Source organism: Phaethon lepturus, unplaced genomic scaffold, assembly GCF_000687285.1.
Source record: "Phaethon lepturus isolate BGI_N335 unplaced genomic scaffold, ASM68728v1 scaffold600, whole genome shotgun sequence".
In the NCBI taxonomy this organism is placed as follows: Eukaryota; Metazoa; Chordata; class Aves; order Phaethontiformes; family Phaethontidae; genus Phaethon; species Phaethon lepturus.
In genome coordinates, this window is record NW_010510946.1 from 69,616 (window position 1) to 94,131 (window position 24,516).

The 24,516-nt window shown below is 36.9% G+C and overlaps 1 protein-coding gene across 1 annotated transcript in view; it reads left to right on the forward strand.

The window, feature by feature from the left end:
- THSD7A (thrombospondin, type I, domain containing 7A) overlaps positions 1–24,516 on the forward strand; it is a gene marked incomplete at its 5' end in the record, with an annotated part of 127,485 nt that overhangs the window by 55,875 nt on the left and 47,094 nt on the right. The window contains 5 exons of the mRNA XM_010282175.1: positions 5,858–6,092; positions 9,161–9,276; positions 11,693–11,825; positions 13,422–13,525; positions 23,540–23,734. Coding sequence (XP_010280477.1) covers positions 5,858–6,092; positions 9,161–9,276; positions 11,693–11,825; positions 13,422–13,525; positions 23,540–23,734 — 783 coding nt within the window. The remainder of the gene's footprint in view (positions 1–5,857; positions 6,093–9,160; positions 9,277–11,692; positions 11,826–13,421; positions 13,526–23,539; positions 23,735–24,516) is intronic.

Consider the following 24,516-nt stretch of genomic DNA (forward strand, 5'->3'; position numbering starts at 1 on the left):
TCAGGATTGGACATTAATGAAGGAATGTGCAAGTCTGTTGCCAATCTATGAGTAAGGCTAAACTTGGCTTCTAAGATGACCTAAGGTGCCCAGATCTATCACTGTGAGTCCTTGATCACATGTATCCTCCTGCTAGTCATGGAGAATTTAGTCCACAAACGTGGCAAGATCAAAGCATTGCAGACATTACATACACAAGGAATATCACAGTCCCTCAAAGTATCTGAAGTGCTTAATTCTTGTTCACTGGTGTACTTAAGCATGAACATCCCACTGAAATTTTTGAGGGTCTGTAAATACATATGAAATCGGTTCTTTTATCTGGAATTCAGATGGCTTCTTATCAAAGTATTGTCTGTGATTATTTCAGAGAGGAGAGAAACTGAACAAAAAATACAATATTCTGTCATTTTGCTTGTTAATGTTGCCAGGTGACTGTCCATGATAGAGTTATGTCATTTCACACTTAAGACCTTATTTTTCTTCTTACTTCACAGCTGTCTATGCTGCTGAATTGGTTTGAAGAAACCATCAAATTAGCATAACTGGCCACCAGGAAAGAGCCACAGTATAATAAAATTTCTTGGATGACTTAGAATAGGAATAATTCAGCAGCATTATAATAATTCCTTAGTGACAAGAATAACTTCAACGGAAAAATTGAAGCCATATGTAAATTACAGTAGTGACAAACTTTTCTAATGAGCTCTGGGATATGACTGCCCCTCCAGCACCACGCTGATTTCTGCCTGAGCCAGGAGCTGACCTCAGCCGTACACCCTCTCATCAGCATTTCCTCATTCAGAACAACACCTCTTTTGCATGGTCAAACCATAAGCTGCAGAGCCTCCAGCACAGTGTGGCCATGCACGTCTGGGATGGGCTTGTTTACTTGCATTCAGTAGAGGGAGAGGAATCTCTTTCCTCAAGATAAGGACTTTCTGTGGTTTGTGAGATGACTCCATGTGAAAACTGGTGTCAAAATAACCATCTTTGGTATCTTTTCTCAGATCATTGTCCTCAGCTTGAAGGTTTGAAAGGTGAAGTGATTTTTATAAATTTGCCTGTCTGTGAGCCTGCCTGCCTATAGTGGTAGCTCATTTGTGTCACTGTCAAATACATCTTCATGGTACAGTAAGAAACTCGGGAAAGTCATTGTCTCAAAATTTAAAATGACAGCAGAGGACATAACGATGTTACCTGATACATCATACAGTTATTCTGGATAAGTCTAGTAAAGGCATCTCATACAGCTCAGCCTATCTCTGCTGAATGTAGGGTTTGATTATTTCTGGGTTTTTTTTCTATTTAATATTTCTGTTAACTTTTTACTTCCTGCTTACAATAAACCTTATATAATTAGTAATATGTGCTGACTATTTTACATAGGCCATGACCTCTGACTAAAAAGTACTAAATAAGTCTTAATTTTTCAGTAAATGGTAAATATGCAAATTGATTCTGTATTGCTTATCCACTGTCGTTGATTGACACTGCCAAATCAATGTCATATAGCATAAAACTAATGTTGTGGACACATTCCAAGTTTTATCCGTAGTAAGTGACTGATACTGGCTTTGGAAAAGTAAAGCTTCAAAAACCCAAACCACAAGTCAAATGCAAAGAAGATTTAAAAGCTTAATCTAGTAAAATGAGTGAAGGACAATTTAAAAAAAATATTCTCTTAGAGCAGTGATTCATATGCGTGGCAATGTCTTACTGTGGCTATTGTATGTTCATAGATTAGCAACGTATAATGGCAGAAAGACTATTTAGTATGACCTCATATATCACAGACTGTAAAATATCAATGAGTTGGATAGTATAGAGTACCAGTTGTCCATCTTATCAGGTATTCTGTTTGACAGGGGCCAATAGCTCATATACTTCTCATCTATCTGCAAGATTGATTTACTGAACGTGTAAGGAATAGCTGGATCAAAGGAGTTTCTTCTCAATTCTAGGCAAATTATGGTTCATATGTTTTAAAATTTTATTCCTGTTAAAATTCCAGTGCACTTTGACTTCAGAGTTGTAAAAGAGGAGTTACATTTGGGGCTTTTGAATGTGTTTACTCTTCTTATGCTTGTTGGGTTGGTTTGTTTTAAATTTTTGTATTTTCCTGGCTTGAAATAACAGTGCTTGGTAATTAAATCTGAAAGCATCGAATTGAGCAAAATGCTTATTCAGCCAGGGATCAGTTTTGGAGAATACAGGGTTTTTCATGAGTTTAAACTGATTTCAGCTGAAACAGGAATAAAAAAAACCACCTAGTTTTGGAACTAGGGAACTTGAATTTTAAAGGCTAGACTTGCAAAGTGACCTGGCACCTGCATGTAAAGGTGAGGCAGGGGAGAGGATGTTACAGTGCTCCCCTTTTTGCTCAGGACCCCTCAGTTGAGATTCCTGCCTGAAGTGTGGGGTCTGGGGTTCAAATCTTATCTGAGAAAGGACTTGAGGACAGACCTCTCATGTCCCATGGGTGCACCCTAACTCCTGTCCTGTTGTGTATTATAGGACAGGTTTGCTTGATTTGTATAACTGACACGCACCAGGGGAGGGAGCATGAATGTCTGCAGAGCTGGAACAGGAGACCTGCACCAACAGGGCAGTCGTCGTTCTTACGTTAGCGGCCTGCACGTACTGACCCATGTCTGGTTTTGGGAAGTGAAGCTGCCTTGAGGATTGCCTACGTTGTTCCTACGGCAAAGAAGAAATGAGTAACACCTCACTCTTTAGATAAAAAGAGGCATCTCGGTCACATCTGTTTTCTCAAAGTTTAAGATTATTCCAGCTGTTTTCAAATGCATATACAAAATTACGTGCATTTGTAAAGTGATTAATTACAATCGTCTTAAACGCTTTAATAAATGTTAAGCATTTTGAAACCTGGAAGTTAGCAAGACAGTGTCACAACAAAGACTTCTAAAATACAATCCTTGAATATCCTGGAGTGAGATGTCTTACCCATTACCAGCTCCAAATCAGGCAGAAAAGCAATCTAAGCGTATGACAATTCTGTTAAAGCTTCAGGTAGACTACCCTCCATATCTCTGCTATTTTATGAGTAATATGCAATTCCCTCTGTAAAGCTAGCCTTTCATTGCCAAGTGTCCTTTGCTTAAGTATCCAAAACAAAAAAGAAATGTTTCAGCACCAACCGTTTTTTGTACCTTGGAATTACTATTTTTAACACTGCCAAGCAGTTATTTACAGTCATCTGATCATGTATTATATGAAAGGTGTTTAGTATTATAAGTCCCTTTTTCTTGTATTCTGATAAAATTAAATGTCCTTTTTTTTTGGTGATACTCATTAATTTTTATATTCCTGTCAAACCTGTCCTCACTTGGTGAAATGCCCTTAAAGTTGAACAACGCTGATCCTGTTACCACTATGCAGATGTTGTAGAGGGCATCTCTAACTACCAGTTTTCCAAGCCTGTCTTCTGTACCTGTCTCAATTTGAGGGAGCACAAGGGAATGCTTGTGCTTTCCTGGAGAGAATGACACACTGATTTATACATAAATAATATGATTTTATTATTGCAAAGGTGTGGTACTAGTGGTAGCTGTTTTATATTTCAGTAATATTATTTCCACATTTTGTTCATTCTTTACAGTTTTTAAACTACTCATTTAATCTGAATAGAACTGAATTCCCACTGAGCTGCAGACATTCATGCCCCAGTGTTTTTCATTTACAAGTCAATGTCACTCTAATTTTTTCCCTGAATATACATTCTTGCATAGCTGTCAAAACTGAATCTAAGTTGTCACTTTATTCTCTCAAATGCCTTAGGAACTGGTGGCTATGGCATCCATTCCTGGGGATACATTTCTTCCCACACACACCCTTTTATGAATTTGCTTAAATATTCCCCTTGTGTTTCTTCTTGAGCTAACATCAGATGGAAATAATTAATTTAGTTGCCTTCCTTACCTCTTCTAAATTCTCCTTTTTTAACCCTTGTATTGGGGGAACATGTCTAGATGTCTCGTGAATTGATTTTCTCTCTCGTGCCAAATAATGTATGACTTTACTCTCTTTGTTTTTTTTTTTTTCTTTTCAAAATGCATTCACTTTCCTAATTTCCTTGTTTATATTCCGATCTGCTAGTGTTAACTGGAAGATTTTTTATTTCCTTAAGAAAGCTGCTTGAATAACTTTTTGAAACTTATTACATAACAGTAATTATGTTTTACCATTTGGTTTTTTATTTCCTTTTTTTTAGGAAAATGCATATGACGTTTTGTCTTGATGCTTTGCATATAGACATATATTTTAAGTAATTCTGATAGATTTGAGTTGCATCACTTCTGAGGCATAAAACAATTTTATTCCAGTCATTGTTTAATTACATTCACATGTTTTAAGGTTTTTCTAATCCTCTTTTGTAAAACTAAAGATTAACTAGTCTTTGCTGTGACATTTCAGTTAATACAATGTTTACTGTTGCTTGGTTGCATAAATATTTTTAGGCTAAAGTCAGAAGTTAAAAATATCTCTATGGAAATAACTTGAGAATTCGGATTTTGTCCTGTGGTTTCATTAGAATGGCCCTTTCCTCATGTTTGCTGCAGATCTAGACATCCTACCAAAGCAACGTGGGATATAAAGTATTTTCACGCTTCTGACACTTGACTTGCATGTGTTGGAGTACTTGAAGTATCCATTGTTTATTTTATTACATTTAGTTGTCTGTTTAATTTATCTCAACAATGAGTGCTTAAAACTCCCTCTTGCATGTCTGTAGAGCAGGAGGTCAACCTAAAGTTGAGTGGTGGCATATAAAGGCTAATAGGCTCTCTGACATGCACTTAGTGTGAGCATGCATTTTTCTTTACAGAAACAAATTGTATGGCTCATTTGCAGTAGCTAATATAAAGCTCCTCTTTCAGTTATCTTTCTTACTGTAATTGTCTTTCAGGAAAGACTAAAATGTTTAGATTTTCTGTGGCTTTCCACCACCTGAAGATAGGGATCCTATTGTTCCTGTGTAGGCCATGAATGTTTAATTTAATTCTTAAACCCAGATTCTGTATGTGTAGTAACACCAGAAATCTAGCAGACACATGGTCTACTCACAGGGCTAGCGATCTAGTAGTCTATGATCAGGTAGAAAAGACCTCATCTTTAATCATGGAGGACTGGGAGGCCAGATTAGCTTTGAAGTGCTTGAGTATAAGAAACTGAACATACTATCTGAAACCGGACACAGGAAAGATAGCATTATCTGAGCTTTTCTTCACAATTATTGACACATGAATGCATTTTAATCTTAACCTGTGACAGCCTTTGTCATCTCAATCTGGACTTGAAATTGCCAGCTGTGCCATCATCCTCTTTGGTAATTACGTAACATGGATAAATATCCACTGGGAGCTAGGACAAGAGCTCCAAAAATCTTTTTAATTGATCCGTGAATTAGACATAAACAGTGGTCTCTACACATGCATAACTAGAATATTTAACCATTTCTTCTGCCTTGAGCCTTCATACCTCCTTATGTGATCTTTTGCAGTTTCTTTTAGAAAACCCCCAAATAAAAAGGCTGTAAGTTACTCCAAACACGTTGAAGTAGTGTTTTATAAAAGTTTTGATTATTTTGACATCCTTATTGTACATGATTACATTTAATGTCCATGTACAGTCTGTTCTGTGTAGTCTGTTGGCTGAAGTTTGTCAAAGTCAGTATTGGGCATATGAAGAGGAGGGAAAAGGAACAGGATTTCTTTCATGTAATCAAAATGATAATATGTAACTAATAAGATTTCAAAGTGTGTTTGTTTATTTCTTAATAAAACACCTCATTTCTTTCCACTGCATGAACTTTTGCCCTGTTTTATTGTTCCAGGAGGAGTACAGTGCCCGAATAGTAGTGCCCTACAAGAAACGCGCAGCTGTAACGAACACTCTTGCACTGTGTATCATTGGCAGACTGGCCCGTGGGGACAGTGCATAGAGGATACGTCTGTCTCTGCTTTCAACTCCTCTGCCAGCTGGAACGGGGAGGCCACCTGTTCCGTGGGGATGCAGACAAGAAAGGTCATCTGTGTGAGAGTCAACGTGGGACAAGTGGGCCCAAAAAAGTAAAGATCTTAAGAAATATCTTCATGCTCTAATTATCTTTGGGTTTTGCTGTTTTATATTTATATCACCAATGACTTCATGCAAAGACAAAAAGATCCCCATCTTTGGGTTCTCATAAGGGAACAATTCATCTTTTAAATATACAAAACTGAAGCTACAGGATGACTGTGTAATACGTCTCTCACTATTGATTTTTACGGGTGGTATTTACAGTGGTGATTCTGCTGGCAGCTGACTGACTACTAAATCCACTTGGCTCCTTGCTGTCATCAGGTTGAATTGAGATAAAAGTCTTGGGGTACGTGTGTGGTGTGCAACGCAGCACCATTTCCAAGATCCTTTTCGTACCTCCAAGCAAGCGGCGCACTATATGGATTAGTGCAGTTCTGTGCAAAAATACTGTTTTGGATCTAAATTCGGTACAACCCACCTAAGTGCATCTTCTCAGAAGCAGACCAAGGAGGTGAAGCATAGTGCAGCTCTGTCAGGGCATTAGTTTGAGACGTTAGTCTGAACATTAATTTGACAACCTTTGTGAGGTTTTTTTCCCCACATGCATGTTTTTTTAAGAGATCCCTTTGGACCAGTGATTTGATTTTACAACTTAATACATAAACAGGGTTAAATACAGATTCGCTGCTAATAAAATGCATGTGATAATATCTTCATACAGGTTAGCAGTCTGTAAATATATCCCACTTGGGACAGATCAAAGCTGGAAGAGCTGATAGCAGAGGTTGTTTAGAAAGTTCACAAGTCAACTATTCTTGCACTAAATATTTGCACGATGCCTGCCATTTGTTGCTTTATTCAGCAGTGGACTTATTCCTAATTTAGTTTAAATAGAAATACGGGGAATAATACCAGTACATTCAGTAATCTAAGTTGCTGTATTTAAGTTGCTGTTCTATTCAGTCGTGATACCATTATGTGTTTTATTTGTTATCCATTTTACATTTAAAAAAACCTCTGATGATTTATCTTCCTTTCCAAATCTACTGTTAATGTCTCTGCCTTTGATTTGACCTTAAATTTTTGGGAGGAGGTCTGTTTTTTTGTGTCATAAATGAACCCTGTAAAATGAGAAAAGCAGCCTTGGTTAACCCTCCAAGTTGTTCCATTAAAATCACTGAATAATTTTTAAAGACCCAGACATTTAACATGAAAATGTAAATGGGAACCTTGTTTTAAACTCCCCTTAATAAAAAGGATTACTGTGGTATGATACAATCAATATTATTGGCCTTATCTACCTCACAAGTTACAGACTTGAGCTTGTATCTTTTCTGTTTAATTTGACCTTGAGTAAGGACTGCAGAAAAAAATCAATACTTTGCTTTAAGCCACATATACTAAATACTAACAATGTAAGAGATAGAAATAGTATCCCAATTGAACTAGTTGCCTTGTCCAAGGATCTGAAGAGGAATTGTAACGTTCAGTGCTCCTGAAAGATGGAGTTCTCAGTGAAACAGTGAATGTGTATAATTCAGACATTTGTGTATGCTTACAACTTCTGTTGTTCTCTAAGAAAAAAGCCATTAGTAAGCCAGTGTTCAATAATTTTCAGAATAATTTTTAATTTTAACCTTAGAGAAAATTTCTGAAAACATAGTCAATGTATGTGATTGGTGGCAGATGTTTTTTTTAAAGTGTACCTGACCATATATAATACACCCATGCATATACAATCTGATTTTATGAATCACACAGAAACAAGGCACAATTTGACTTAAAAATATAGAGAAAGCTTATGGAGAGGTGATGTAGATTTATGTTGCTATAGATATAATATTTCATGGTCTTTCATGTTGGTATTTTAGGGTAGAAAAGAGAAAGGGTGGAGCTGTCATTATAAGAGGCACCAAGAAGTTGGTGCCGGTTCACAGTAATGGATCATACTCTGAGAAGTTTATGTGAACTGACAGGAAAATGCAGAGATAACTGATGAAAATAATGAACTAAAAAGTGTTATTGCTGAAGAATATGTTCCTGTGAAGCTGCAACTCAACTTTTCTTCTCCTTGACCCCTTTTCTCCTCCCATACCACACAGGCATAGTTCTCCGCTGACCATGGAGACGACATTTTCTGTGTAGTTCATCATTAGACTTGCCTGTAATCCCTTCAGCCTGGCAAGCAAGATGCCTCGTGCAAGCCAAGCTTCCCCAGCTGATCCAATCCAAATATAAATCTGGTATCTCATCTCCCTGGTCCAAGATGCCCAGAAGTCACAAGAGGAAAAGCTAGTCACAATAATGTTTTTCTGCCATGAGCCAAAAGCTCCAAAATATAGACATGACATTTTTTCTTACCTCTTTATGTAATCCTCTGACAGCCCACATTCTTTGCACTTTTAGGGCAACAGTAATTTTGAAATTATTTTAAAGATTTGCAGTACTTCTGCAAGAGTTATTGTATCATTCTGAAAACAAGTATTTCAGCACAGAGAGTTGTTTGTCCTTGATAAAAAATTAGGAACACAGAATGGGGGAAAATGACCTGAGTTAATCAGTCCTCTATGTGGCAGTCCAATAATCCCTTTTATATGCTGATCAAGCCTCTTCCTAAAATAAGCAAGGTTTTCTGTCCTTTCTGACAGTCTCTCACAATCTCATTGATCTGGCAGTTTCAAACTCTTTTCTGGTTTCTGTCATAATCATGGCCAACTTACACCTATTTGTTCCTGGGATAGCAATGTTATTTAGTTTAAATATGCCTCCTTCCAGAGTTTATGTTACTGGAAGATTTATGAAGAGCTAAAAATGTATTTTGCTAAGCTAAACTATCTGGCTTTTCTTCATAATCATTTGGAAGCATGAAAATAACACTCAAAAGGCAGTGTCTGGAATCATGATTTCTTTTAGTTAAGTCCCCAGGTGTAGTATGCACCAGTTTTGGCTTGCTTCCACCAGCTGTATTTAAATTCTAACAGTTTTTACTTCTGAGCTCAATTCTGGTGAATTCTTGGCAACCAACACTCCCCCCGTGTGCCTCTCGTGATTCACCACTTCACTGCAGAATGATTGTTTATTTGATAATGCTGCTTTTTCGGGTGTTTTTTTTTAGATGCCCTGAGAGCCTCCGACCAGAAACAGTGAGGCCTTGTCTGCTTCCCTGTAGGAAGGACTGTATCGTGACTCCATTCAGTGACTGGACGTTGTGTCCTTCTTCGTGTCAAGAAGGTAATTTTATCCATTGTGTGCTAGTAGACAGATTTTTAAGAGAAAAAAGGAGTCAGGCTAGCAGTCACTGCTGGCAGAATACCTATCTCTTTCTGACAGAGGACATGTAATAGCTGGTAGAGCAGCTGCAAGGAGTTTCTGCTGAAAAGGATAGTTATTTCTATACATTTTCTATAAGCATTTGTTTAGTTTTTTTCCCCATTTTGCCTACTTTTATGTTATAAACTCCCATTTGCATCTTCCCCTGATAAAGAGAAACCTAGTCACAGAGCAGATGCTGATCTCTTAGTGTGACACCAAAACATACTTGTACAATTGCAGAAAATGTATTTGAAGAGAGAGAGGTGTTAATTCGTATATAATTTTGGCAAAACTCTTTCACTTTTGCCTGTGCTGGTTTATTCTAGCCCAATGAAAACTGAAGGAAAGTTAATAAAAATCAGCAGGCTTTAAGTTGATATTAATGGTCTGACTTAAACATACATTGCAATAGCATTATAATACACTTGACAAAGCTCTTAAAGCCAGTGCAGGTTTCCGCTGAATTTTTATTACATTGAAATCATAAATAAAGTGATGACTCATTTAATATTGCCCACATTTTTCTGCCTTATCTCTTTTTCTCTTTTAAGCTTAACAGGAGGCATTTTTATAAGATGTACTCTCATAGACAGAGTCTATAATACCCTGAGTTCCACAGGGTGCTAATCCCTGTGTTGGGACATGGTGATTACTCACAGTAACCATGTTATCACAATGTAAGATATTGTTACATCAAATACACCCACTTCAAATGTCATGGCCAATTCTTTATGCTTCATAAAAGACACAAGCATAAAGTCATTTTTGCACTAATGCCTCTTAGTGCTTAGTGTGTTCTAACAAATAAAAAAGGAGTTAGGAAGATTAAATTTAAAACCTTTGAAAAAGAACAGAGAAATAAGACCATTGACTCTGCATCTATGAAACAGTTATTCATTATTAAATACTATGTTGTTTTACAGCAATATTAATGGTTCTTTCTGAAATATTTTTGTTGGGGCAGATCTTCTTGGACAAAAATGCCATCCTCTTCTTATTTCTGTGGGTTTTAAGGAAGGTCTTGATGCAATGAACATAACTTCACATCTGTTGACTACAAACTATCATGTACGGTTCTAAAAATAGTGTATTTGTGAATCAATACAGGCCTTTTGTCTATTCAGTGAGTCAAGCACTTTTTCTACTACACAAACAATTTTTATTTCATGAGTTTTACCCATTCCTGTCAGCAAGCTCGTCAGCAACTTCGCTGGGCTGCACGTCTGTCTTGCCCCCTGTGCCAGCTCCTGGCATCGCCTGGAGCTGATTGACTCGGGAGTGGAGGGTTTCCTCTGCGTTGAAAAGCAGCCAGGTGGTGGAGAGCCACCGCCGGGATTCTCCTACCGCTTGCTCCTAATTACAATTGCTTGGCCATGGTCCAGCGCGCTTCTGTGTTCAGACAAGCTGTAGCTGCTGTAATAACCCACCCAAAGCTGATATCAACCCAGTCAGCCAAATGTCTGTGCTACAGCTCTCGGGTGGGGGCTGAGGGGTGAAACAAAAAAGAAAAAAAAAAAATCCAAGACTTTTACCTAACTGTATTTGTGTATTAGTTATTGCTATGGAATTAATATAGATTTCTGAGGTTTCTCTTAATGTTCTGCCTGAAGAACTGATATCTGAAGATGAATGGAATAAAAATTTTTACAGGAGCTATTTACTGTTCATCATTAATAATGAATGATTCTACTAATTAAAAATTGTGAGCTGTAAATTAAACCCAGAGTGGGAAATAAAACTTTACATTTAAATGTAGAGCATGCTCTTTTGGAATCTGTTTCATGTATCTAGATAGGGTAATGTTAATCCTAGATGGGAAATGAGCAGAATTAAAGCCTGGCCTGGAGAGAACCAAGAGTGTAAATTAAATTTTTTATATTCCTGGCTACAGAGATAAGCAAAAGGCAATCAGATTTTTTTCATTAAGTCATTTAGTAAACGGAAAAATATGAAATATAATAATTTCTTTCCATTAATTTCTGTTTCTGGTTTTGCATGCAAATGATTAAGGCAAATTTAAAATTTGAAACTCTAAAGTGTAGCAGCAAACTGAGCTGGTTTAATTTTCATTAATTTGACCTGGACATTCACTTTAGCATGATATTCATTTGTCCAGTAATGCTGCTGTTGCTTTCTGTTTAGTTCTGCTCCCTGGCCTTTAACTGAGATTGAAGTGTTTTATCTACTCGGCTTACTTTTCTGCTTATGGACAAAATAGCATGTCACTGTCACAGCGATCAACTCAAATACTTGTTACGTTAAATCTTATTTTTCCCCCTAATTACTGTCATCCTTATGTAGTGGCAGGAGAAACAAGCTCTTCTACTTTTTGCAGGGGATGTCACAGTAAAGAAGCAATCCCGTCACCGAGTCATCATCCAGCTCCCCACCAACGGTGGTCGAGAATGCCCAGACTCTCTGTTCGAGGAAAAGGAATGTGAAGCTTCTCCTGTTTGCTATAGCTACAGGTAGTGTTAACCAACCAGAGACAGCTCAGACATGATTTTTCAACTTGTACTACCTCTAAAGCTTGTTGAATTCCACTTCTTAAGAAAAATAGGATACGTTTCTAAATCACGGTTTCAGAACAGATACGTAGACTCGGTTGGGCATATAGTGAATTACTAGTCCATTTTATTCCAGTTCCTTTGCAGGAACATGGCAATGACTAAGAATTACTTTCCAGGATAAATCTTTCCTAGCAACCATTTTGAATATAGAACTTTATGTAAAATTTTCATAGCAGTTTATATTAATGATTAATAATAACAATGATTTAAGCAGCACAACAACATTACATTTGTTATGAAAGTTTTTTTGCAGGTTCTTTTTGTCTATGCTTTGTTGATATGGTCCAGGCCCATATTCACATTGTATGGGATCTTGTGGTTGACTCCGCATTTTTAAGGTGCTGCCACTCAGCTACCCAAGACTCCAGGTGCTCTGGGTTGCCTGAGGCACCCCTGCAGTCGTTTAAACCCAGTGTCCCAATGCTTTGCTGTAGCTGGGGTCTTTTTGCTTCTGATTTCTCCTTTTGAGATAGCATTTGGAAGATAAAACTTAGCAAAGGAATTTGTTTATTGTGAAAACTTTACCCTTGTAATCATGAAATTTGAGAAAATAAAACAAAAGTCCCAAGACTTTCCTCATCTGACCTCATCTTTGTTCGTAATTCCAAGACTTATTTGGGCTCCAAGCAAGGCAGAATTGTTCCCTTTGTTGTCCTGTTGCAAGGCATGCCTAAGGGAGGGGAAGAAAAGACCTGGGGAAGAGGGAAGAAGGAAAAGAGAAAGAAAGGCACTAACATGTAAATGTGACTGTATTTACTGCCAAAAGATGCTCCCAATAGTGCATGAACCAGAAATGAACCCTGGAGGCTTATCTCTGGAGTCTATTTGGGAAACTTCAACATGTCTTTGCTTCACTGAGATAGGTGTAAAAAAGAAAGGGAGGGAGGGAAAGTGAGAAAGAGGGGAGGTTTATTTTTAGGGGATATATTAGTGTCACTTTCCTAAATCCACTTTTCACATTTTATTATGTTACTTTGTTGACTGGTAAAATACTCTGAGCATGCTCAGATATAAATCCATAACAAAGGAATTCTGTTAAATTGGTATTCAAGTCACAAAATTTTATTATTTTGTATAGTTTTTTTTATTGAAATTTCTTTCTCACATCTTGTAAAAGTGTGTTAATGCTTTGTATTAATGTATAATCCTCATATTGTGGGTTGTTTTCACTTTTGTTAGGTAGTGTTAATGTACCTTTGTACTTTGAAAACCTTGAAAATATATATGGCTTGCTTTCTCTTGCTTCCTCCACCTCCTCTGTGCTTCCATGTGCTTTTAATGGCCTAATCCTTAAAGGAGCAAAAAAGTTGACAGGAAAGAGGGAAAATTTACAGTATTGTTACTGTTTGTTGTGAATTGGCTGTCACTAATTAGTAATATAAGCAATAGCTCACGGTGGTTTCTAATACTATCTAGCACTTCTGCTGCCTCTGTTTTGATTGCTACAAGTTTAGATGGATTGTTTGAAGCTGATTGCTTCCCCCTTCATTTCAGGTGGAAGTCCCACAAGTGGCGCAGGTGCCAGCTAGTACCATGGTATGTGCGCCAAGACAGTCCAGGAGCACAGGAGACTTGTGGACCTGGACTACAAGCTAGAGGTTAGACCCTTTGTTTCTGTCATTTATTCCTCAGAAATCTATAGCTGCACTGGTGTGTGAAATGCCTAAAATTTTGGTCATCATAACATTAATTTTACTAATCTTTATGTGCATCGGCAAAGGAAAATACTGAATGGTAGGGTGCATCCTAACCGGTATTTGACAAATGTTTTTTTCATAAAATATCAATATTAATTTGGTTTTAAGTATAGATACCACATTAGTGACTAATTTTATGGTATTGTTTGTTTAGCTTATTTCACCATCCTTAGCTGAAGCAAGTTTGCAGAGGTGTTTGTGGAAAGTATGTTTTCAAAAAGAAGGAAAAAAGAAAGGGATGGATGACTTCACATGCTTCTTTTGGTGAAAAAGGTTGTGTAAACTCACTTGTGAAAATGTGACATTTTTCATGTGGCAAGAATATGAAGATATATTTATGAGTATATCCATTAGACCTAATATAAGACTTTTGCTCCCTGCAAATGTTTGTTTGAAAATTTAGTATCGGAGAATCCTACAATAATTTTGAGTTGAAAGGATGCTCTAGAAGTCCCTTGGTCCAACCTTCTACCAAGAGCAGGGCCAGTTTCAACGTTAGATCCCACCCAGACTAGAGTTGCTCAGGGCCATGTCTCAACGTGTTTGGACTACCTCCCAGGATGGAGATCCTACAGCCTCTCTGGGTTTTTGCTCCAGTGCTTTGTCCAGTCTAGCACTGCATTTTTTTTTTCCCCTAATATCTAAGCTGATATTTTCCTTGTTGCAGTTTGTGTCAATGGCCCCTTTTCCTTTCACTGTATATCTCTGAGAACAGTCTGGCACTCTCTTCTCTAGACCCTTGAATTAAGTAGTTGTAGAGAGCAATGGGAGCATAAGGAAGGTAGGACTTTGCATTTACACTGTTAAAGTTCAGTGCCAGTCCATTTCACCAGGCTGTCAAGGTCCTCTGAATGGCAACACTACCCTCCGGGTAGGTATTGACTGCTCCTCTCAAACTGGTGTTGTCCCAAATGTGCTGAGGATGCTTTTTGCACAGGTTGTTAAAGATGCTAAACAGCATTGGCCCTGGAATTAACCACGGAGGTGCAGCGCTCTTAACCAGCTGCTGGTTGGACTTCAAAACCACTGACCCTTCGAGCCCAGTGATTCAGACATTTTTCTGCAATGTCCATTTGACAGTAAATAATTTTAGCATCCCTATCCAGCTTTACTGCCACCTTTCTTCATAGAGACCTTTGAGGATTTAACAGAACTCTCTATGTGTGGCTCTATTTCAGGAGACAGTTTTTTAGATGCATTAAATAAATTCAGTATGAAAATAATTGCAGTTCCTACTTACTGTGTTACAGTAATTGAATTGCTTTGAACTACTAGTCAACCCTGAATTCCAGGAAGTTTTTTTTTCTTCTGCCTTTTCTGAGCGCAAACTCCAATCCATTAAAACAATATTGGCTCAGCAGATTGTAAAATTCCTGAGCAAGGGCACTGCTAACTGCAGAAGTGAAACGTTCTGGTCATTAACTTTGTTGCAGTATTAGTAGAGGTTATGGTATACTTAAAGTCATAGAGTAAATCTTAAGCTAGTAACTCCTACCACAGAAAGTGTTACAGGAGATCAGTTTAGGGTTTACCACAAGATGAAACCTGAGGGTATTGACTGCTAAAACAAAAGACTTCTGGCTGTGGTAATTCTTTTGAAGGTCTGTCACTAATGCAGTCTATTTCTAGCAGCTCTGGAGGACACATTCAGATTACGCACTGAGAAAATAAGATTTCTGCTTTTGACAGTAGGAATTCAGGTAGTAAAAAATGTTGTCTTCTGCACATGCATTGTAGCACCTAAATCTCTTGACTTTGCCTCAGAGTCAGTTAATAAAGACAGACACTACCGCCTGCAAATTGTTTTTTATTATTCTTGTGTGTCATGAGACTTTGCTTTTTTAAAACTGTAATGTCAGTCATGTGCGGTACACACATATGAAGAGTAATACGTTATATTGGAATCGCTGGGCATTCAGTTTTCAAATCTGGTGAAATAGATTGGCAAAATTTCTGTCTGGTGCTACACAGAGTTTGATCTTGCAAAGGATGATGTATTCAAGCAGTAGTCTTGTTCCTACAAGCAGATATAATGGAAGAAGCTCTCTAGTGTAATATGGTCAAGTGGTAAGATGAGCAATCATTAATTAATGATTACTGGGAGGAGCTAAGCCTGAAGAAAGTGGATGGGTTTGGTAGAATTCTGTAAATGTTTCTGAGTTCAACTGTTAGAAAGGGGAGATTTTTGCTTTTTATTAAATCTTTCGAATGTATAAATTTTATTGTAGAACTCATGGAGAAAGTTATTTAAGTTGGATAACCAAAGATTATTTGTGCCTCAGTCCAAGCATCTAAACATGAATCTAAATATTGTCTAGCCTGTTGCAGTTGTGAAAGTTACAGGCATTAAAGACAGAGCTTTTTTTGGCACAATATTTTTGTAATATTTGAAAATGTAAGTTTCAAACACAAGCATATTATATATCATGTCTCACTGTTTTAATATCTGACAATGTGTTGAATATATCTTTTACTTTTGTGCTTAGTAATGTAAACTGATATTCTGTAGGAGCTAAATAAACTAGTACAGCTCTTCTTTAGATTGAGAAAAGTAAAATATTTTCTGGGTTTTTGGACACCTTTACAGTGAATATGATTTGGAACTAATAGTTGAATTTTTGCACAAAAGTAACTTTCACTTTGGAAAACATACTTCTGCAATTATAGAGATTATTGAGTGAAGTTTTATTCACTTCACACCTCAGAAAATTGCATTTTGAACATGGATAGTGTGTTTCATTTGTTTTATATAGGTTATCTCCTACACAGGGCATTATCATATTCCCTTTCCCCTCCTACACTTCAAATTCTGCCATGAAAATAGTCATATGTGAATTTTCAGTGGTGCACATTATTTTGTTTGGTCCCCACAAGAGTTGATTTCATGCAAGGTGCTCACTGAAAGGAGGCTGACCTGAAAGCAAGCGTACTGCCTACCCTGGACAGTGTTAGAAAGATTTCACCAGCTTCTCAAGGAAGACTCTGGAAGAGGGTTTGTCACCTCTCCCTGCTAATTCTTGGCTCCCTCCTGTGTACTTGGCCTGACGTAAATAAACTTTCTACAGGCTATGGAAAACTTTGCATGACAATATGTTTTTAAAAGTTCTGTACTATAAATAATTTATTTAAAGATTATTTTGTGATGGAGATACAGAAAAGACTGAACCACTACTGTGGAAGTCCATTTAACCACCCCAAAGTCAGGGGTGTTTTTTTCCTAACCAAAATTAGGAAATGTTAAACACTGAAATATGAAATTCATTTGGTATAACATTCTGATATTTCATTTATAATGTGATACTGGAATAAATATATTTTGAACAGATCATTTATCTGTTTGTTGGTGATTTATGTGCAAATGTTTACCATACTGTGAAAATGTAGACATAGCAGCATTTCCTTTTCAACTGAAAAAGACTTCTCTCTCAAATTTCTGATGTTCATAAATGCAGAAATCACACATCCATTCATCTGTTTGGGATAATTTTGGTGACAAAGTGAAACAATAATCTTATAGAAGTAATCTCAGCCCTTCGGATTCCTGTGGATTGTCCTTTCATTTTGCATTGACACTCAGTAGAGCAAGTAATTGCATTCTTGTATGTGAGAACAGTTCTCAGTTCCTCTTTTTCAGTGCAAGGGGATGTTGCCAATGTTATTAGTTTGTCCTATTTCTGATCTGATGGCCTACACACACTGTAATATGTAACATATCAGCAAATGTCTTAAATAAGAAAGAATAGGAATGTACACCAGGGAAAAGGCACATCTGACTATGCATTCATAGTGGTTTATTTTGAACAAAATAGTCTGCACTCTTCATATTTTAGTTAGAAAGATAATTAAATCTGAAGGAAATACTAGAAGTTAGAAATCAATAAAAATGACTGGTGAGGTGTCTGATCTTAAGAGTCTGTGAGTAACAAGAGCGTATGCACACCTTGCTTTATATCACAGCTTTACTATTTACATTTCCATTCTTCAGCTTTTTTATCACATTAGTCTTCCTTGGCAGAAGAGATACTTGGGTGAATCATAAAGTTGAGAGTAGTGATTCATTGTTAAAGACAGCTCTGTTTCTAGCTGTCTTGTAGAATGAAGATTTTGTTACAAATCATGTCAGTTTAAACAAACAAAATTAGAACTTGGGTCAATGCAGAGGAAAGAGAATAAAAGGGTTTGGTGTTTTTTTGTTTTAAGAACAAAGTCTTTTAAGAATTTTTTTAAAGAAAATGTTTGTTAATTATTCATGCAAATGATGAACAGGTATTTATATCTAAATCTAAGCATAGTAACACAGCATTTAATACTTGAGCAGAAAATTCATTGTCATGAACCTTATTTGAACAAGGCAGACAGTCATGACAATTCTGTTGAATTTCCGTGGTGAATGAAAATTTGCAGTTGTATCACTGGTAAAATGCCTTTTAGCAGCGGATAAACAGGGCAGGAATGTATTATAGAATTGCAGTAACTTAAGACATAACTGTCTCTTGTTCAAAACCCTCAAGAGGGGATATTATGGGTACATCAGCAAGGAGTTTGAAACTTCCCTTTAACCCTATCCAACAGGAACAAAAAATGTAGAGAAAAGCCATATTTTACTGCAAAATCATTTATGTTGTGTTTATTTTCATAAGTTGTTTCTCAATTAACAAGAGTAACTTGACCAGATGTCTTGAAGAGTCACCTGAAACCCAGGAGGGAGAGGCACAGAGTGCTGGCCATTACAATCTATGAAAAAAAATTACAAAACCTAGAAGAAGAGAGTAAATTCTTGATAAAGCCAGGCTACTAGTATTTGATGGGGATGTGGCCTATAAAAACTCACTGAGAGAGGAACTTCCTCCAGCTAGGGTGTGCTAAGAGTTACTACTGTGTATTCTTAAGGCTGACATTTATTAGCACATAGATAACTTCAAAGTAGTGGTCTGCTCAGTGAGATAAATTAATGTGTGAAATTTGAAATTGTGACCAACTTAAACACATATGTGTTATGTTATGCTCGTATCTTAAAAAAATCTGTGCTGGTAAAACTCAGCTTCAGTGACTTCTGAAGGAACTTAGCAATACAGATCAAATCCCTTTTTAATTGTAGAGAAAAGCCTAGGAAACTTACTAAAAAAGATTGCTTTGCCAGTAGCTTCTGCAGATTTCAGTAGAGCTTGTTGGACTGCATCCCAATGCTAGTGAAGAGGATATGTCGCAGATGATAAGCTCAAGTGCCCAAACGGCAATAGCCTAATCACATCGTAATGTGTATGGATAGACGCACATGGTAAGGGCAATCCCAGTGACCAGAAAGAGATTTGCAAAAGCATGCGCAGCCTGCAGTCCTTGCCACCGTAAATCTTCCTCAGTTTTGTAGGAGGAATGGGATGGAAACTGTGAAATCCATCAGCATATTCTCTAACAGCAAGGGGAATGTTATTTATAAAATTTAAGCAGAAGCTTAAGTAACGTTGCTGTCAGAGAAAATATCTGAATAGCTGTACTTGAGGTCACTGGGAACTGGCCATTATTAAAGAGCTGATCCTGAGCTCTTGCTGATCTTCATTCACAGGGTGTATGTAGAGTTCTTTGAAAGCCAGTGGAGCAGGGGAATCGGAGGAAGCTTCCCAGGATGTCCGTGAGCGCACAGGCAGGCCTTGAGCTGGGGGCAGAACTGGTGGTCAGAAGTCCTTTCCTCTCGCTGTGGTTGAGCAGGGACGGCAGCCTCCCTCTCTGGGCATTGCTTCTGGGGGCAGGGGGATTTGCTCTTGTGGGGGTTTCGTGCCCCCATTGAAAGCACAAGAAAGGAGACAAAATCATGAAGGAGAGCTGCTCCTTCATGGAACTATAAGCTAGTATTTTAACATCGTCGAGACTTAGCAGATGAGAGTGCCCTATTGCCTGGTTCGTATTTTAGTCACTGCAAAGGACAACGGGCAGCTTCAGGGTTTGTATTGAAGTAAGAATTGGAAGAACAGTGCTCAAGAGCAGTACTTACATGAGAATTTTTTTTTTATTGGCAAAACAAAAGCCAAAAATCTGCCGACAACTTTATTCAGCAGAAACACACTCTTTGGCATGTAAAGAATGCTCAGGCTTCTATTTTAACAGTATTATTGGCATGTGCCTCCTTCTTAAGATACTTCATGATAAAAACGTTTCATCAGGCAGTGTCTAGTCTGCTGTGTTCCACAGAAAAAGAAATAAACATAGATTAAATCATAGCCTAGGCAGCACTGATAGTAGGTGGAAGAAAAGATAGTATGCTGAAATAATTCTTGCCTTTCTAGAAATGAAACTAAATATTTTTGTTGTTAAAAATACTTAAAAATTGAAAAAATGGTATCACAAGTGTATTGTAAAAAAAGGACATAGAGCACGTTCATTTATAAAATACTTTGATTTTTAGGTGTAGGCAACACTGAATCTCACATCTCAGTGAAATCTTGGTGAAGAATCCTAATGATGGTAACACTGGCAAGGTGTTTATGTAAACCCACACAGAACAAGACTTGTTAGAACACAGTCTTACTGTTTTGTTATGCCAACAACAAGTATATATCAGCCTGTACTCCCCTGTGGCTTGGTGGAAACAATGCTATCAGATAAAGTTTTAATTACATCAAAGTCCCTTGTCTAGAAAATTTAGACTGCCGTTAATTTCACACCTTTCTTCTGGGAGATGATAATTGTTAAATACCAAAACAATTTTGTAAGTGAACGGTTTCCATGTTAAATTTGATTTTTCTGTTAGTGTTACACCTGTTTTATGTTTTCACTTAACAATTACTTGGGCTTAATTCAGTAATAGAAAAACCATGCTCTTTCCAATTACTGCTAATGTCAGTAATAAATATAACGTGGTTGTATAAGCAAAATAATTAGTCTGGCACTGCATGGCTTTGTAATGGTTGAAGACACTTCCCTGTATAGTGAGTTAATAATCAATCACAGCGACTTTTAAGAATATAATTAAAGAACCATCGGTTTGATCAGAAAGGCAGGAGATAAGTTTGAACAAATTATGTTGTGAGTGGAAAAAGTAACTCCATTAACAACACGAGCATTTCAGATGTCAAGACATTTACCTGGCCAAAATAATGTAGTAATGGAATGTATACAGTTGTCAAAGTCCGTGCTTTAAGTAATAGAAAAATACCCACTCTTCAACAGTCACAAAGAGTATAAAATTTTCAAATTAATACTTGAATCTGTAGAATAACAATAGGAAAATGGAATATACAGTGAATCATCCAGGTCTTGTCAACTAGAAGTAACATGAATAGTTACGGACAGGCACCGTGAAAATTAAGATTCAGGAATTGATTTAGTATGCCAAGCTGTCCTCTAATTTGTGTTGTTACTAAGGTGAAATATTTAGGTCTCAAGGATGAAGAGTTTTCCTGCTTTAATTGCTACAGTACAACTGACAGTTAATCTGGAAAAAACCCAAAGTGTTAATCCTCAGCGGAGCTTCTCACCTGGGTCTGCTTGATGTAAATTATATGCACTAATATGAGTCTGAAAAAATTTATGACAAAGTGGATATCTGCCCGTGGTGTAATGTGCAATAATCAAGAAAGATGAGGGAACGAATATTGGCTTTAGAAAAACTCAGTTCAGCTAGAAAAAAAGAGTGTTCTTCAATGGATAGTGTTTATGGCCTATCAAAGGACTAGATGGGAGAGGCAGTATCTAAAATGGATGTTAAACTTTCTTCAAAGTTATTAAAAGTTATTGAATTAATCAGTGGACTGTCTTTTAGCCCTTGGCTAGGTGTAGTTTTCATTGATAAAAATGGTGGCCTATATCTCCCTGAGAACACAGTGAAAATGATGCAGTTAATTTTGCTGATGCATGCACATGCCAAAGTCAATCTCAAAACAGAAGATTTAGGTTTGACTTCTGAATTTCCACATGGTAGAACTAGTCTGAAATGTGTTTTTACCTTGGGGAAACCGATGTGTGTTATTAGAGAAGAGTATCTCACAAGAATCCAAAACAATAGCCGAGGCTTGTTTTGGAAGACTTTGGTTTCACTTGTGTTTTTCCAAAATATTTGCATAATTTTAGAAATCCTGTAGTAGGTACAGTTAACACATCCTTAAAAGAGTTGTTGTATGGATTTTCAGTTTTTTAGATACTTGGTTTTGCTCATTGGATCACTATAATTATATCTGAAGAAAAAAGGGTTTCCTCATGTAAACTACACCAATAATAATAGGATTTGACAAAATAATTGTATTAGGCAATGTACAGCTGGTCAGTCCCCCAATAAGCACAACTTAATGCAGTACTGAGCCTCTTACAAACAGTGCTGGCAGCCTTGCTCTGAAGGGCAGTCAAGGATCAGGGAAGTTGTTTGCTTAGCATCTCTGCGAAAACAACCCCCCCTCCTTTTCACAGTGTTTTACCACAGATGTGTGGCAAAAACAATTCATTTGGGACCTTTCGATATCTTTTAGTAGGCACACAGAAATGGACCATGTGGGTCATCAAGTTCAGCTTCCTACAGTCATCATGAGGTAGAAATTTAGTTTAGAACTGTCGGACAAAAAAGCTTTTTTCAGAAATCATGGGTTGCTAAACCTTTACAATTACCTTACAGTAATCTAAAAAAAAAAAAAAAAAAAAATCCTCAAGTATTCTTCCTTCTTCCTCCAGGAGCAAATAGTCACTCACAGTGAGTTTTCTCTTTTATTTCGTAACTGCATTCAAACCTCATTTTTCTCCAACAGTTGAACTTGATTATGCCATAATAGTTTGGTTAGTAAAATTCACATTTTTTTTTCAATTCACATACCAATAAAACAATTATTGTCAGTACATCTGACGTGCTATACTTAAATTATGGAGTGGAGTGTAATATAAAACGTGATATCCCCTCATATGTATACAGAATTATATACTGTGTTCAGATGCAATGTTACTGTGACAATTGGTGACCCAAATTACTTTTACAGTCATTATGGGATACTGCATATACTGTGTGCTCTCAGAGGCCAATAAGCATAAATAAAATTCTATTGTGTAAACAGCTAGAAGTTTCCAATCTTGTCATTGTGTAATAAATTTTATATTGTTTTGGGCAAGGAAATAAAAAGAAATTTACTGAGGCTTAGGTTAGAATAATAAACCACCATGTTAAAAAAAAAAACATGAAAAACAATAATAGAGCATTGTTAAAGACTATATTAATGAAACAGACCTATTCTTTGAAAAATGTTATGTTGTGTAGTCTTTCTTTTGTGCCATCTAAAGTGTTCTCAAGAAACTTTTTTTTTCCTTTTAAGAAGCTTTTATTCAGAATATGGCTATCCTGTTATAAAACATTGTATCCCTGTTGGCTGATACTCCATCCCTAGCAAATATGCTTTGTTCTTCCACCCTTTTTCCAGACTAAAAATTGCTGAAGAACATCAGTCAGGCAGCAATACTCTTGTGGGTGGTTAAGTAGTAACCAGAACTCAAATATATTTCTAAATTTCATGTCTGTCCCTTTTTCTAAAATATATGCTGCTGATACAACTTTATAGCTTATATAAGATTCAGCTATTTAAAATGGCATTGCAAGTTTTTTAAATGTCTGAGTTATAGGCTATATAGGAAAAATGGGAATGTGAAAAATGGTATAACAGGTGTGGATAACATGGTGCAACTTTTATAATATTTACAGTTGTCTGTAAGATTTTTATTTTTTTTCCTGGCAAGTCCTGATAAATAGAAATTTAAACAGAATTTCAAAAAAGTCATATATGTCATCTGTATTCATTCAAGATATAACTGATTGCAAATATTAGGTAGTTGTGTAACTATTCCATGTTATTTTGTGATTTTGGGGTAGAATATTGTAGACTTACTAAATGGAATAGAGACATTCATGAAGAAACTGCCGAATTAAACTCCATCCCTTTTTGCTTCCAGCAATTACTTGTCGCAGACAAGACGGAGGACAGGCTGACATCAGTGAGTGCCTTAAATACTCTGGCCCATTACCATCCTTAACACAGACGTGCCAGATTCCCTGCCAAGAAGACTGTCAGTTTACGAACTGGTCAAAGTTTTCTTCCTGTAATGGGGACTGTGGAGGAGTCAGGACAAGAAAACGCACTCTTGTCGGTAAGAGTAACAAAAGAAAAATAATCCCTCTTTTATTAATTATTGCTTCTGTTTTGATTAAAACCTGCATTCTTCTGAGGTTTCTGTACAACAAGCAAGCAACGTTTGTCATCGTGGCAGAAAGCAGACCTAATGTCACCGTCATGCTCTATATACTGTTGGTGGAACAAAAAATAACCTCTCAAGAGAACAAACTCCTGCCATATGTGTCAGAATCTTGATGATGGGGAAGTGGCTAGAGAGAAGATGGGAGAACAGAGGAGGCAAGGGTTTCTTCTAAACGGAGAGCACGTAGTGAACTGCAGAGCAGATCATTTCTTTCTCTGGCAGGCAAGTCAGCATTAGCTGTAGTTCCAGGGAAGTTAAAATGTAAAGCAGCAGCAGCAGCTAACAGTCTGATCCAGTCTGAAGAAATAAAATAAAAAAATATTTGCCCTCATTTTTGTTGAACCTTTGTTATCTTTTCACCAAAAGGGGTGCAATTCTTTGCTATTTAAAAGGTTTCATACCATGTGTCATGAATGAGTGGTTTAGGACACTTAAAGAATCATCGCCAAAGATATTAGAAAGAAAACGGTTTTAGAATGAATACGTAAAAAGTGCAACTTAACAGAGTTCGATGGAAAGGTTCATTCACTTATTCAACATGGAAGAAGCATGCAAAGGGGAAATCAAATTAGAAATGCGTTAGAATGATTTACACGTGGCTTGGGGGAAATGATTTACACAAGGTCAGGGAAAAGTCAGAATCAGTTAGTGTGATTTATATGGGGATTAGGGAA